The 13,488-nt window shown below is 48.5% G+C and overlaps 5 protein-coding genes and 1 non-coding gene across 6 annotated transcripts; 2 read left to right on the top strand and 4 right to left on the bottom strand.

The window, feature by feature from the left end:
• Positions 1-295: 295 nt before the first annotated feature.
• B0J16DRAFT_273419 (fungal-specific transcription factor domain-containing protein) lies at positions 296-1,615 on the bottom strand (the record flags this gene model as incomplete). The annotated part of the gene is made up of 3 exons (XM_046123639.1): positions 296-389; positions 433-1,354; positions 1,405-1,615. 3 exons carry the CDS (start codon positions 1,613-1,615, stop codon positions 296-298), a joined length of 1,227 nt encoding a protein of 408 aa, XP_045978786.1.
• A 318-nt stretch (positions 1,616-1,933) lies between these two features.
• B0J16DRAFT_348635 (uncharacterized protein) lies at positions 1,934-3,057 on the bottom strand. Its single transcript, XM_046128770.1, has one exon. It carries the CDS (start codon positions 2,892-2,894, stop codon positions 2,259-2,261), a length of 636 nt encoding a protein of 211 aa, XP_045978785.1. The 5' UTR covers positions 2,895-3,057; the 3' UTR covers positions 1,934-2,258.
• A 587-nt stretch (positions 3,058-3,644) lies between these two features.
• On the top strand, positions 3,645-4,714 carry B0J16DRAFT_348634 (ribonuclease H-like domain-containing protein). Its single transcript, XM_046128769.1, has one exon. The coding sequence runs from the start codon at positions 3,671-3,673 to the stop codon at positions 4,601-4,603; it is 933 nt and encodes a 310-aa protein (XP_045978784.1). The 5' UTR covers positions 3,645-3,670; the 3' UTR covers positions 4,604-4,714.
• Positions 4,715-5,106: 392 nt separating this feature from the next.
• B0J16DRAFT_t275 lies at positions 5,107-5,202 on the bottom strand. The gene has a single exon. It is a non-coding gene; the product is annotated as a tRNA-Ala (tRNA).
• A 2,333-nt stretch (positions 5,203-7,535) lies between these two features.
• Positions 7,536-8,914, top strand: B0J16DRAFT_404119 (uncharacterized protein; the record flags this gene model as incomplete). The annotated part of the gene is made up of 2 exons (XM_046132769.1): positions 7,536-7,781; positions 7,825-8,914. The coding sequence occupies 2 exons, from the start codon at positions 7,536-7,538 to the stop codon at positions 8,707-8,709; spliced, it is 1,131 nt and encodes a 376-aa protein (XP_045978783.1). The 3' UTR covers positions 8,710-8,914.
• A 753-nt stretch (positions 8,915-9,667) lies between these two features.
• Positions 9,668-13,168, bottom strand: B0J16DRAFT_292187 (uncharacterized protein). Its single transcript, XM_046124318.1, has 4 exons — positions 12,937-13,168; positions 11,398-12,889; positions 11,040-11,344; positions 9,668-10,994 (listed from the first exon to the last, which is right to left on the bottom strand). Exons 1-4 carry the CDS (start codon positions 13,004-13,006, stop codon positions 9,829-9,831), a joined length of 3,033 nt encoding a protein of 1,010 aa, XP_045978782.1. The 5' UTR covers positions 13,007-13,168; the 3' UTR covers positions 9,668-9,828.
• Between the last annotated feature and the right edge of the window lie 320 nt (positions 13,169-13,488).

Here is a 13,488-nt window from a genome sequence, read left to right as displayed (position 1 = left end):
TCAACACCCGGGTCCGCGTCCCAGTATTGTTCTAGTATTTCCAATGCTCTTTGCGCATTCAGAAGTCCGAGAGCAGTAGAAACACCCTGTAGCGATGTTTTTATTCTCGGCCTGTCGTCTCCGAGAGCGTCGCAGCCAGCAAAGAATAGAGGTGGCGTAAGTAGTGTCACAGGTGTCAGGCCATCACGCAGCGTCATGCGTTCTGCACATTCTAGAATGCGTTGTACGAGGTCCTGAACGAGCGTTGACGACCGAGGCTCGTGGCGCAGGCGTCGGTGAATCAGTAGTAGCCCTGTCATCTGCCATATTTGATTCGACATTCGGTACTCGTGGACTTCAGCGACGGATAGGTCTCGATTGCGTATTGACATAACGGGAGGGGGGTTAGCCTGGTCCCGGTCGATGATGCTTTGGAGATGGCTCAGTAGCCACCATACCTCAGCATCAACTTGGTCATCATCTAACGACACTTCCCCTCCATTTTTGATGTGAGACAGGCGTGCGATCTCTTTGAAAACACAAAGCAGGTCCTTTGTACGCGCGAGGTACATGTCGATATACACGGGTTCGTCATCTGGATCGAAAGACGGAAGAGTTGTCGGTGAGGGGATGGCGGACTGTGTTGGAGCAAGATCGCTGATCGACAAGCACACCAGTGACTCCGTCATGTCAAACCATCGTAGTAAGAAACGCAACTCGTCTGTCGGATTTTGAGAAAGGCCTTTATCGTGGATTCGTGAGATCAATCCCCTAGCTCCTCTGAAATGCACGCTCCATCGGTCCGCGCTGGGATCGCTAGCAAACACCTCACAGACGAACAACGCTCGAGCAGTGGCGAGAAGTGGAACTAGTTCTTGGCTCTCGCCGCAATCTGACAGTTGTTGGCAGAGCGACCTTGAACTGAGAGCTTGGAAGCCGGCGACGATGAGCGCTTGGGCATTCTGTTCTTCACTCGTCTTGCAGCTGGCAAGTCGATGCGTTGCTGCGAGTGCGACGATGCCTTGGAGCAGAGGTTCGTGAAATATCGCCATAGGCAGGATCAGGTCGCATAGTTCGTTGAATATCTGAGGGTGGGGCGCAAGAGCTCTGACGGTTCTTTCGGTGAAGTACTGAAGACCCGATCTGTGCAACGGAGAGAGATGACCGAAAAGCTCGACAGATGGAGTCAAAGGAATTGACATTTGTCCTTGACTGAGGATCATCTGCAAGGATTCGGATGAATCGAGAACTTCGGGTGGTGATGCTGGTATCCATTGTGGCTCATCGTCCTGCTGTTTTGGCGGTGATGTAACCTTTGATGGACCAGATTTGGGAGTAGAAGGCGAAACATAAATGAAGTTTTTCTTGTTTAGATCTGACTGTGTTAGTACATACACTGACAGTAGTACCATAGAATTGACATACCTAATCTCTGAACACTGCCTTCATTCTGTGTCAAACACTCCCCAAATGGCGAGCGATCGAATGGCCTCCCTCCCCAACGTAACTTGACGGCATACTCGCACTTGGCGCCAGCAAGGGTACATCGCTGACAAGCGGGTCTCTCCTCACTGCACTTCTTCTTGAAGCTCTTGCATCTCGAACATCCGACCCATGATCGACGCTGAGGGGGCATCACAGTATGGGCTTAGAATTAATGGAAAGATAATAGCAACAGAACATGCTGCTTGCGCATTCATGTTCACGTTTGGTTTACCGACAGACGCGGGGAAGGTCAGTGAGTTTAGTTGATGGCGGCTCCAAGAGGCGAACCGGAGATAAGGCTAGAGATTGCGCTAAACCGCCCTGGGAAGGATCAAGCGACTGATCCTTATCTTTGTTGATAAGAATATTGGTCGTCCTGGTTCTGCATCAGATAATTGTTTGTTGCCGTTCCCTACAATAAATACTTCACGAAATAGAGAGAACAGGATATTGACTCAACTTCAAATCAAGTCCTTGCAATTTCAAAGTACTGTACTGCAATGAGCTTTCCAAGTGCGATTGTGACGAGCAGAAGACCAAGACAATGTCGAATTCCAAGATGATGGCTATTTATCATTGCCACAAGCCTTCTTCCTCAGCATTGAAATAATAACAGTTGTGTCATTCATACCTTAGAATACACGCTGGGCGCTTTGCACCGAATCATGCCCAACTCCACAACTCCCCGCCCAAGATACAAAGAAAAGCGCTCCGTAGGGAATATCTCTATACTGTACACATACATCGCTCATTGCGGACTCCAAACTCCAATTCAATCCCATAGAACTACTCCTTCAGTGCTGTTTCTTCATGGCGAATATGCTCAAGAAGATACTCCAGCCAAACCCGACACAGACCGCCACAAGAACTCTTGATCGCAAGGGTACCCAGAGAAAGTTGCATATGGCTACTAACGGCCAAATATGCCAGCCAGCTTTGATGAGAGGCCATAACCTATTGCCAATGACGTCGAGAACCATCAGAGGATTTTCTACACGGGCGATGTTGGTGCAGATGAGAAAGACGTTGCCGGAAATAGCCAAACCGATAGTTTGATCTAGAATGAGCTTTGCCAAAACGTTGCGCCAGATAAGGTCAGGACTGATGCTGAACCATGATTTCTTCGTTCCTCTCTTGTCGTCATCCTTCTTTTCCTCCACCTGCTTGGCGTCGCCCTGAACCTGAGGCAAGGTCTCATTGGCCCTCATCGCGCGACCAGTCGGGAAGCAGTCCTCGAGGATAAACTGGATGACATTGCCGACCTGCGAACCGACAAATCCATAAATGGCGAATTCTATGACCTGCTGCTCATCGAAGGGAGAGTGGCCGCCGGGCGCTCTCAGGTGGATGATGAGCTGTGTGACCAGATTTGCTGAGACTTTGATAGCGGTTGCCTGAAGGGCGAGGCGGAGATTAAAAGCGCGGACCATCCTGACCCTGGGGAAAACGAGCGTTATTTCACGTGAACAACATGTGAATAGTGAGTGAGCGAGCGTGTAAAGTGAGGCGGGTATCTGGTAAGGCTGCAGACGATGAGATGCAATACGAGATGAGATACGATGAGATGATGGTGTGGTGGATGTTGGTTTGATGTGGGAAAACGTCAACATGATTAGTGACAGGCTGGCTTGTGCAGGGAGTCCCCCCTGACGTTTGGCGAATGAGAACAGCTGTCCCTTAATGTGGGGGCCAATTCCCGATGGTGGAACCCTTGAATGCCTGACTGGTATTGGCCTCGTGCCTGCTCAATCTCGGTGTTTAACGTTACACAACAGCTGAAGATTGATACTCATCACATTCTCTGCCAAATTGAGTACCCTGCAGGTAAATTCTGATGGGATTGGCCATTTTGCTGATGCTGAAGGACTCTGCTGCGCCATCTTCTTTCTAACACAGTCAGTCATCCTGATTGTGTTGTTTTGTTGAGTGTACCTTCAGAATAAAAAGGTTCAGGATCTCGAAAAAGCCATAGACCGGCTCTATAAGAGACTTTCTCATAATATTGAAACTAATCTATCTATTTGACTTTCTTGATCTGTTCTGACAGTTGAGCGCGACAACGAGCTGAACCAACTTCTTTCATTCAGCGCCTTCACTCCTGCAACCGCTAAAATGTGGGGCAACCATCCCCACTTCAAGACCAAGCATTTCATGACCTCCCTTCAATTTTGTATCATCTTCACCCAACAACGCACACTTTAACATCATGAGCTGGAGACCCGATTCACCCACCGAACTACCCGATGGTCGATTGGTCTGTGGTGCCCACGGCTTGGTCGTCTGTGGAATCTGCACTGTGGATTATAGCTTTATGGACGACGCTGGTTCTGACTCCAATGCCTCGGCCTCCACCGAAAGCGACATACAACTCGACGCCGTAGGCCAGCAATACCTCAAGGATATATTGAGGTCCAAAATGCGCGGGGAACCCTCACCCGTAGGTGTAGTTGAGAACATGGGTCTTTCACGAGGCCTTGGGAAGGTTATTCCCAAAGCCTTTCCAGCATCGTCATCAGATACGCCGCAGGATTTGTTCCCTGTTAGGATCTCACGAAAAGCCAATCCCAATATCACCCGGTTCATTCATCGCTGGGAGAAACAAACTGTTCTCGTCTACACTGATGGTGCGTGCCTAAATAACGGGCAAGCTGACGCCAAAGCTGGTTGGGCTTGTGTCTTCCGACCTCAAGAGGAAGGCATCACTGCTAGTATCACTGGCCGTCTCGAGAATCACGGCCCATTTAAAGATGCAGCAGAGCAAACGAGCAACAGAGCAGAACTACGAGCTGTCATTAACGCTCTTCGTTCCCGTCATTGGATTTCTGGGGGCTTTTCTACGCTAGTGATCGCCACAGATTCAGACTACGTTGTCAAAGGTGCAACAGAATGGGTTGAAGGCTGGATGGGAAAAGGATGGAAGACATCTAAGGGCGCTGTTGTTAAGAACAGGGATATGTGGGAGGCTTTTCTTGGTGAAGTGGAACGATGGGATGGGCGTGGCTTGAAGATTCAATTTTGGAAGATCCCGCGTGATATGAATGTTGAGGCAGATAAATTGGCAAAGGAGGCTGCGCAGGGAGACGATGTTGAAGAGTTCTTGGATCCGAAGGGTGTGCTCTATGTCTCGGATAGAGTTTGAGTAATCCCAACGAGTTGGGGAAATTGGTTGTATTTTAAGCTTCAATTGAAGCCCGCCGGATGTAGTGGGGATCATACACAACAGCGAAATTCTACTATTTATCAAATACTGGCGTCTTTCATCCGCATCGCTTGATCTCACGGCGCTCAACCTGAATCTCTGTTTCTGATCGCCTCATTGTAGTGAAACGTCTAAAACTGTTTACTACCTTAGAAATCGCTGACCTCACAAGGCAATCCAACACGAGCAAAGCTTTGTAGGAAGAGCAAGACAATGGAGTGAAGCCCGGTGAATTATCATCAGGCAAGCCCTAAACACATTTTCTATCAATAACAGAGTTCAAGCAGTTACAGCAACCACTGGAATTAAAATCTCCCCATCCATGTATTTGTTAACTTCCTGACTCCCGGGTAGGTCCGCTGTCAGGAAAGCAAAACTTTAAGCCCAGCGACACCCCACGACGGCAAAAAATGTGGATAATGGTGGAATCTAACCACCTAAGTTGGACGAACAGGGAATCGAACCCTGGACCACTCCCAATGATGGGCTCGGAAGAGCGAACATGCTAAGGGAGTATTATACCACTAAACCATTCGCCCGATTTGGATGTTGAAGACTTCGCAATTGATGCACAAACAGTGCCGCTGCGTCTTGCCAGCAAGTTGGGCGAAGTCGAGGGCGCCATCAACGGAGTGAAGCTGCGTACCTACCGGCTGAGCCTCTATAAAATGATGCCAGTACAAATGAAACTCTCGAATTGGCTCGGGAGCATCCTTCAGCGCATGAGTGGTTGAAGGTCACGTGCATTTCAGTGACAATCCCCTAGAGCCCACTGAAGGAATGAATTGCAAGTCACAGTGGCGGTACCCTTCATCCCGGGTGTGCTTTAAGCGTTGTGTCATTTTGGCTGTGTTTTATTTGGGGGGAAAGGGGTATCAGAGAGGTGAGATGAAAGAGTAAATTGGTAAGGGAAAAAAGTGGCTTTTGGTGTTTTGGTGGTGAGGTGGATGAAGAAGAGGTGATTGAGATGTGTGGTGCAAGCAAAGCACAGGAACAGAGGCTCATCTCCAAAAAGGCAAAAAACATACAACAGCGGGGATTCGCTGGTCGTCACCGACCCAACTACTAATCCGCCGGTTAGTGGCTTGACTATGGGAGAGCGGACGGGATCCCGTATTTTCCACTACCTTTGGTCGTATGTATTATGAGGTGCTAGTATTGGAAATTATAACCGTTGTCTACGCCCACCGAAAAGCGCAGTGCACTCAGCACCCTGTCAGACTACTGCCCAAACAGTCATGGTAAAACTTCCAGTACGAATCAATCTTCTCCTATTTCTGTTGTTCGAAATAATCCACTATATAATATGGATGTGGTGGAAGAAGGGGAAGGGTTGTTCGAGCTTTAGTAACTCATCAAGTTTGATCATTGTTAACGTTGAAGCACAAGAATACGCGTGGTGTGTAAAAGAGTCATCCACGACTGTTCCCTTTATGCACCTATACATAACCTTAAGAAGGAATATTTGAAGGGCAATATTCACATATGTCTTAATTTTGGAAAGGTTCATCTGCCAGCTGAAGTCACCATTCGAGAGTTCCGCGGCTCATGAAATTTAACCAAACAATCCAGAAAATAAACTCTCCAGTGAACAGATCCACAATTTCCAAGGATAGGTAGTCAAACGGTCCAGGAGGGATCTGCGGTAGATACCAACAACCGCCCGTGACAAATGCCTAATTTTGAGCCTGGCTCAACAATAATTCATTGTGTCTTTTACATTATAACAATGGGTAGAGTGCCAGTAGGCAGTACGCACATAAGCGTTATGCGTGCATAGGTGCTAATGCAGAACGGTCTTTTCTAAGTCCAAGGCTACAGTTTAAGTATTCGCCAGAGTGCCAGAAGAATTGACTGCTGAAATCATAGAAGACGAAATAAGTGGACCACCTTATGCCCGCTTAGAGTATAGTTTAGGCTACTTTATTTTAGTACCCTAAGGCTTAGAGAACATTTTCCAAGTTCAAAATGAGTTCCTCAAAATTGCCCCCTCGAGGAATTAAATCTTGCATAAATCTAGTCAGACCTCTTGATTCTCCGCCCCCCTTCTCCTTCAAAATCCTCATCTACCTCATCCTCTTCCCTTCACATTTTCGTTCATCTTGGCCTTCAACATTCTTCTTCGCCGTTTGTATTCACAACGCGGACGGTAAGCGATACCTGACGCCATCGCGACGTCTCACGCGACATCATGGCTAAAGGGAAGCATGATCCAAGGTTGATCCCTCCGGGGCAGGTCGAAGTGAAGGCTCATCTCAGATGAGATCGCCCGCATCCACTGAAATCCAACTATCGCCAACACAGGCGCACAAAACGGCTGCTGTGACTGGCATAGTAGCCCTCCCTCCCTCCCTTCCTCCTACGACCACCCCCGTCCCCACGCACAGTAAGTCAATGAACCCCTAGTCCTTATCTATCGCACGTCGCTAACCCGTTTCGTAGCATTGCCGATCGAACGCTGAAGCATCACTCTGATGAGTGGTCGGTACCGCGAGCCTGACGATGAAGAACTCGATAAGCAAGAGATTGATATGGCCCCTCGGCCGGTAGCACTGGGGTCCGTCGAGGATCGGACGGCTGAATGGAAACATAAGGCTTTTGACTACGATGAGAACTTACGTCCCACCCTGCGCTAACTCAAAGACAAGCGAGAGTACTTGAAGTCGAAAGAGAACCGTGACCTCGCAAAGAAGGTCTAGGATCGCTATCATGAAGCCATCGCGTCCCCTAACATGAAGCGAAAGGGCGCAGAAGAGTTGAAGCGCTACATGACTGACGAGGATTGGCTCCCATATCTCAATCAAAGCCAGACTCGTCTCTACAAGCATCTCAGCTGCAACGGTCGTACCCGACCCATCCTTCACTTTGCCGGATGGCTGATTGCCATCACCATTTTCACCAGCATTCCCAACAAGATCACGGCTCGTATGTCCTTCTGGTGGGGGAAGAGTTCCCTCAGAAAGCCCGGGAATACAACTATTTTCCTTCTCGTGAACTGAACCAGAAGAAACAAGCCAAGAAGATCCAAGGTCTAGTCGGCGACGATTTCGAAGACAAATTCGCAAAGGCGGAGAGTGAGAAGAAAGCTGCTGCGGCGCAAGAATGGCTTGCGCTTGATGTCTAGCGCCGAGCATCTCACGGCCGGGCTACGTCTCCCAAAGCGCCCGTTACCACGTCTTCCCGCGAGCCTGATTCATCTTCTCGTGCCCGTCCGACCTCGTGTTCCTGCGGCGTTGTCTTCTCATGCGCCTATCGCTGGGTACTCTCGCCAACGAAAGAGAAATGGCAGTCCATCTCCTTCCGTGAAGGCAATTGCCGCATCTTCCCGACTGAAGAACAGTCATCTTTCGCGTAAGAGAAAGAAGGGAGGTTTGAACATGCCATCTGAAAAGGCACAGCGCCTTAACAACTCTACTCGCAAGTCTCAGAAGACACAGACCCGGCTTCCTGAGAATATCGAAGACACCTCATCCGTCTATGAAGACAGTACCTTTGACCCTACCACCGAGGAGTTCGACCAACTGACTAGCCCAAGTCATCGCATCAGTGGTCATAGCGGTCTCTCAGATTCAGAGAGTGAGACAGTTGATCTGTCCATCATCGAAGTAAGCAGTGATGATACAAGCAACTCGGACATGGACACGCATCACGAAGGGTCTGTTACCCACGACATTGCCGACACTGATGCCAACCCTGATACCGAGCTTGATGCCGATCCCGATGACGACCTTGATGCCGACACTAACGTCCACTCTGATGCCAGTAGCGTCCAAGAACAAGATGATGTCTTCAATTGGCAGCAAGCCTTTCAGACAATGGCCCGCGATTGCCAACAGACAAACAAGATGATGTCTGAAGCAATGGCTAACCGACGCAAGGATGAAAGATTCCAAGCTAATATGACTACTTTTTCGACTACTGCCCAGGCTCAGATCAACGACCTAAAGAAGGATGGCAAGGCTAAGGATAGCCGCATGGACAAGTTCCAAGTACCAAGATCGACGTTCGCAGTCTGGGCAATGAAAAACGAACTCAGAAAATCTTGAAGCAACTTGGGCCACAGCCCAACCAAGCTCGTCGCAAGCCTGCCAAATAAATGGCAGATCCCTATCTCCCCCTGCAATGACCTGGCGTTCTTTCTTTCTTTTTTCTTTCTTTTCTTTTTGAACGATACCAATACCTTATTTTGAAGCACAACACAATCCCGGGGTAGGACAGCTATCTTGTCAGTCACAAGACGACACAGACGATGGCGCCTTGAGGCGTAACATTTTGAGGGCAAGCCATTCGGGGATATGCCTATGGGATATAATGGCGCAAAGTCTCGAATCGACACAATGGGATTGAGGTATGGGGATGGAGTTTGTGTTTTTTGGTAGGACAATCACTTGCTATGATCCGAGCTTATTAAAATCTCTGTTCCCTCAACGTACATACTCTAGGGCAGTAGCTTCCTCTACCTATATTAGTCCCTTTTAAGTTTAAAGACTTTCTTCTAGAGCCATCCCTATGTCTAGAAAGATTCTTCCCATTAGAAAAACAGTTCCCATTAGAAAGACGCCTGTATAGTGCTAAAGGAAGATAGTTAATCATATAATAAGAACTAATTAATCTTTATCTTTAGTAACCTTGCGAGCGGACCGAACAAAGCATCAAATCCATGCTTGGAGGGACGGCGCAAATGACTTCAATAGACGAAGGACTATGCATCTCAGACGCTCGAGAGATGTTCCGAAAGACAAACACTTTATACCATATAACTTCATAGATTTCCCCTACCCCGGTAGCTAGCTAGCTTGAACGCCCAGACCGGGGTTAATAAAGGGTCACTTCACACGTAAAAAAGAACAAAAAAAAAAAAGAAAAAAAGAAAACAAGGGTTCGAGAGCATGCCATATTGATTTTAATACAGCCTTGCTATGCTCAGCCCCTCCCGATTCAAGCTGGCTTGAAACTTGAAACAGTTTATGTTGTTATGATAGGAGAAAAGCGTACATGAGTGTGGCAGGTTATTATGAAGACCGCAAGGTAACGAGTAACATAAAGGTTAGCTTGAATCTACTAGACTAACTAAATACTTTCATCTATCGTAATAAGTTGTATAAAGAACTTGGTATCTATTACTTTGACCCCAAAACAGACTACTCTTACATACCGTCCTTCTCTTATTGTTTCGTCGTCTTCGACTTGCGACTCAACTTCCACGAGGACAATTTCCACCGGGAACCAGAGGAGTCAGATTTACTTCTCGCTGCCATCTGCGGAACCTCCAGTTGGTCCTTGCCAGTTTCACCTGGCACATTTCCTGGCAGCTCAGGTGGTTGTACGTTCAGTTCGACAAGTTTGTTGGCTAACGAGGGTCCAGTCACGACGGGTACAACTGAGTTCGAGGCAACCGGTCGAGGATTCTCTAGCGACTGGATCTCGGTCGAGTCAAGCTCCGTGACCGGTGCGGACTTCTCGTCTGACTTGGATACTGTTGGCAAGTTGAATTGATCCCCAGGTAGTTCAGAAATGACTGGCCCTGCGTCCAATTCGACAGGTCCACTGGGCTCTCCAAGCCCGGCACTGGACGGGCTCCTCAAGGATGCGTAATCGGGAGGATTGCCGAATCTGTTCCTGTATACAATATCATCGATGGACGATCGTAGCTTATTGAACTTGAATCCCACGTTGAGCTTCTTGAGAGGAATGAGCTGGTCGATTTCGTCGTGGACTTGCTGTTGCAAGCGCTTCTCCTTGCCGTTAAATGTCGTGATCGTCTCCTTCGCGTAATACTTGGCGGCGTCTTCGATTTGCTTGATTGAAACGTACTTTCCGTCGTATCGGAATGACCGTTCGAGAATGAGAATCATATCGCAAGAGCATTTAAGAAGCATTCTTGCTGTTGGTGGAAGGGCGAATAAACATCCAGCCGCACCAAGAATGACACCAATACCCATCGTGGGTACTGCAACACCCACTGCAACAGCGCTTACAGCGGCGAATTGCGACATTGAAACTTTGATGTATTCTTTGAAATTGCTCAAAACGATATCTGTCATGATTGCCTCGATTTCAGCTGGTGCAGCTTTGGGAAAACCGAAACACTGGAGGACGTGTTCGCAGATGAGACGTGATACGGTTGGTGTTCCAATCATGCCCGAGCACGGAAGAGGGACGGCGGCGGTGCGGATCGCGTGTGTTCCTAGTCTCATACACTCTGTTATCGCTGAGTTGATCTTCTGTTCAACATCAACGACTTGAGCTGCAACACAGAAGAGACGTACGCGTTCGTCGACAATGAGGTCGAGGGTTTGGGTGAGAAGTTCTCTGACTCCGGCATCGTCATCTAGCTATGTCAGCCAAGTACAATTGACAAAAGAATTGCGCTCACTCTTTGACAGGCAACAGAATCCGTCAGCTTTGTAATGTTCGATCTGAGAGAGCTGGCTTCTCAGCTCGGCAAATTGCTCCTCAGCTTTAGCATTAGCACTCGCTTCGGCGAGCTTCTTGGCTTGCTTGTAATCGTCCATTTTCTCCATCAGCGTATCTAAATATATATTTTTGTGTTGAGCTGTGAGTTTATCTTTCTTTGTGCCGACAACAAAAACAGGAACTTGATGTGAATATTGAGCGATTGTGGCAAAGGTCCGCTTTTCTGCTTCTTCTATGCGTGCGACGTCGGAATCGACGCAAAACCTATAGTTCGTCAGCTTGAACGTCATCAGGACAAACCGATACGGTATACCTACCAAATCACGTGGAGAGCCTCGGCGGGATCTTCCTGGAACGCTCTATGTCTAAGGAACTTGGCGATCAAGTCTAATTCTGTATCGCTACCAGCCTGCCAACCTCTCGAGTCATGAATCAAAAGCCCTGGGTGTTTTGGCGATTCGAAAGCCACGTTGATATCATGAACACCCTGATCGTAAGAAAGTGACTCATCAGTCATCTCAACACCAAAGACCTTGTTGATCAGAGTCGACTTTCCGACACCCGTTTTACCGCAGACTAGAATTCGGAAGGCTTTGACTCCGCTTGCTTCCAGCTGCATGTCTCTGAGCCAAGGAGCCAGCTGATCCTCTTCGGCGATGAGGTGCGCATCTTGGAAATTGGAAATCGGCTTCTTGAGAAGTTTGAAGCTGTTGAGATCGCTGTGTCGGGGATACCTGTCAAGAATGCAGAATACCGAAGGGTGTATCATGTTTCCGTAGGGTCCAGCGTCGCACCAACCTTTCAGTGTCTTGTCAAGCCCTTCAAATATCTTTCGACTTGCAGGTCGCTTGAAGCAATCTGTGTCCGGCTTGATAGAGTGTATATCTACCCCTGTTGTCGACTTCTTGCCATGGGCACTCTGGAGGTCAAACATGCTGGTTCGAAGCCCGTTGGTGTACTGAAGACGCCACTCGATCTCTTCCGATCCGTCCAAGGATGGCAGGTTGCCGGCATATTGAGGAAAGACCAAAGTCATGGGATTGTCATTGGCTTTTGAATCGCTCATGTTATTGAGTCCAAGGCCTGAGTAGAGACTCTCCAGGACCATCCACTGCAGAGGATATAAAGAGAGACCGTCATGAGTTGTGCCACCGATCATATCCTGGTGCGTGCCCATGAACCAGGCCTGGACGAGCGATCGATGGGTCATATCTGCATCTTCGGGGATACTGAAGAGCTCGGGCACTCTGTTAGAGTGATTTTCGTTCATAGCCAGAGCATGACGAAGAGTTTCGATGGATGTGTTGAATGAGATGTCGTAGCTTGTCTTTGAACTGTGTATCGTGGTATCGAAAAGACCAACAAATGGTATCCTTGGAGGGTCGCCGGCTCCGCTCTTGATCTTCTGGAGTAGTTGGGGTCCTCGCTTGAAATCATCATCGATTTGTGCCTTGATAAGTCCGATAGACGCATCATAAAGCTCATCAAAGTTGTCGGAAGTTGGTAATCCAAGACGATGCACGATACCGGCGACAGCGCGGGCAATGAATGCTCCATGGCCTGAGCCGTAGAGCCAGAGTTCGTCTTCGGGTCGTTCCAGCACGAGGCAGATATCTTCGACAATACTTTTGATCAAAGTAGCCGACTCATCATTTGTGGATTTTGACCTCAGTCGATCGCTCAACTTTGTGACACTGCTTGTAGCGACATAGTACTTGGGAATCTGAGCAATGGTGTAGCCGTTTGACTCAATCAGGCCATCACGGGTTAGTTGCTTGATCCTGGCGATGGTCGAAGGATTCGTCTCATCTGCAGCAGATTAGCCGCCACTCGTTATGCCTGTGTGAAGCACTTACTTTTCGTGTCGCGCGCCTCACACCCATCCACCAAAACAACAAGTCGCTTAATTGGTCTTTTCTCCGACATGATGAACAAACAATCGACCGCGCGCGTATACGAGATCAAAAAGCCAAAAAGCTTAATCTCGAAGCTGGGGAGACCAAGTTCTTAAGAAGCGTAAAGTGTCAGCACTCAGAAATTGGGCTGGGCGGGGCAGAGAGCTGACATGATAATGGCGCTCCAACGGACTGTTTCAGCGTAAGCGCGAAGCACCGAAAAGACACAAGATTATCGTCTGGGGCGTAAGCAAGGCTCCATATCAGCCTTGTAGGATTCACCTAAAAGCGAGGTAATTGGGTCAGGGAGCTGGAAGTCCGACGGATTTAGCGGTCTGAGCCACTCCTGGTCTGCCCAGGGGTCGATCACTCCCGCGGAGCAGGGCTGAGCAAATACTGCGCTTCGTCGATGATGACATTTTGCAGTGAGCATTCTTTGGTTGGTGTTGCGACAAGGATTATTTCTGGTTCGCGTTTCGCACATTGGGGGCGCCACATACGTTTGTTATTTGC

Source organism: Fusarium flagelliforme (assembly GCF_020744385.1).
Source record: "Fusarium flagelliforme strain FIESC 12 MPI-CAGE-AA-0113 chromosome Unknown B0J16scaffold_7, whole genome shotgun sequence".
Lineage (NCBI taxonomy): Eukaryota > Fungi > Ascomycota > Sordariomycetes > Hypocreales > Nectriaceae > Fusarium > Fusarium flagelliforme.
This window is presented reverse-complemented; position numbering and strand designations above follow the sequence as displayed.

Bases quoted from the DNA above. Each gene is read 5' to 3' on its own strand.
- B0J16DRAFT_348635 (XM_046128770.1), bottom strand. From the start codon at position 2,894: ATGGTCCGCGCTTTTAATCTCCGCCTCGCCCTTCAGGCAACCGCTATC.
- B0J16DRAFT_348634 (XM_046128769.1), top strand. From the start codon at position 3,671: ATGAGCTGGAGACCCGATTCACCCACCGAACTACCCGATGGTCGATTG.
- B0J16DRAFT_292187 (XM_046124318.1), bottom strand. From the start codon at position 13,006: ATGTCGGAGAAAAGACCAATTAAGCGACTTGTTGTTTTGGTGGATGGG. The intron at 11,345-11,397 runs GTAGGTATACCG...GACGAACTATAG, and splicing joins GAGGCTCTCCACGTGATTTG to GTTTTGCGTCGATTCCGACG. The intron at 10,995-11,039 runs GTGAGCGCAATT...TGACATAGCTAG, and splicing joins ATTCTGTTGCCTGTCAAAGA to ATGACGATGCCGGAGTCAGA.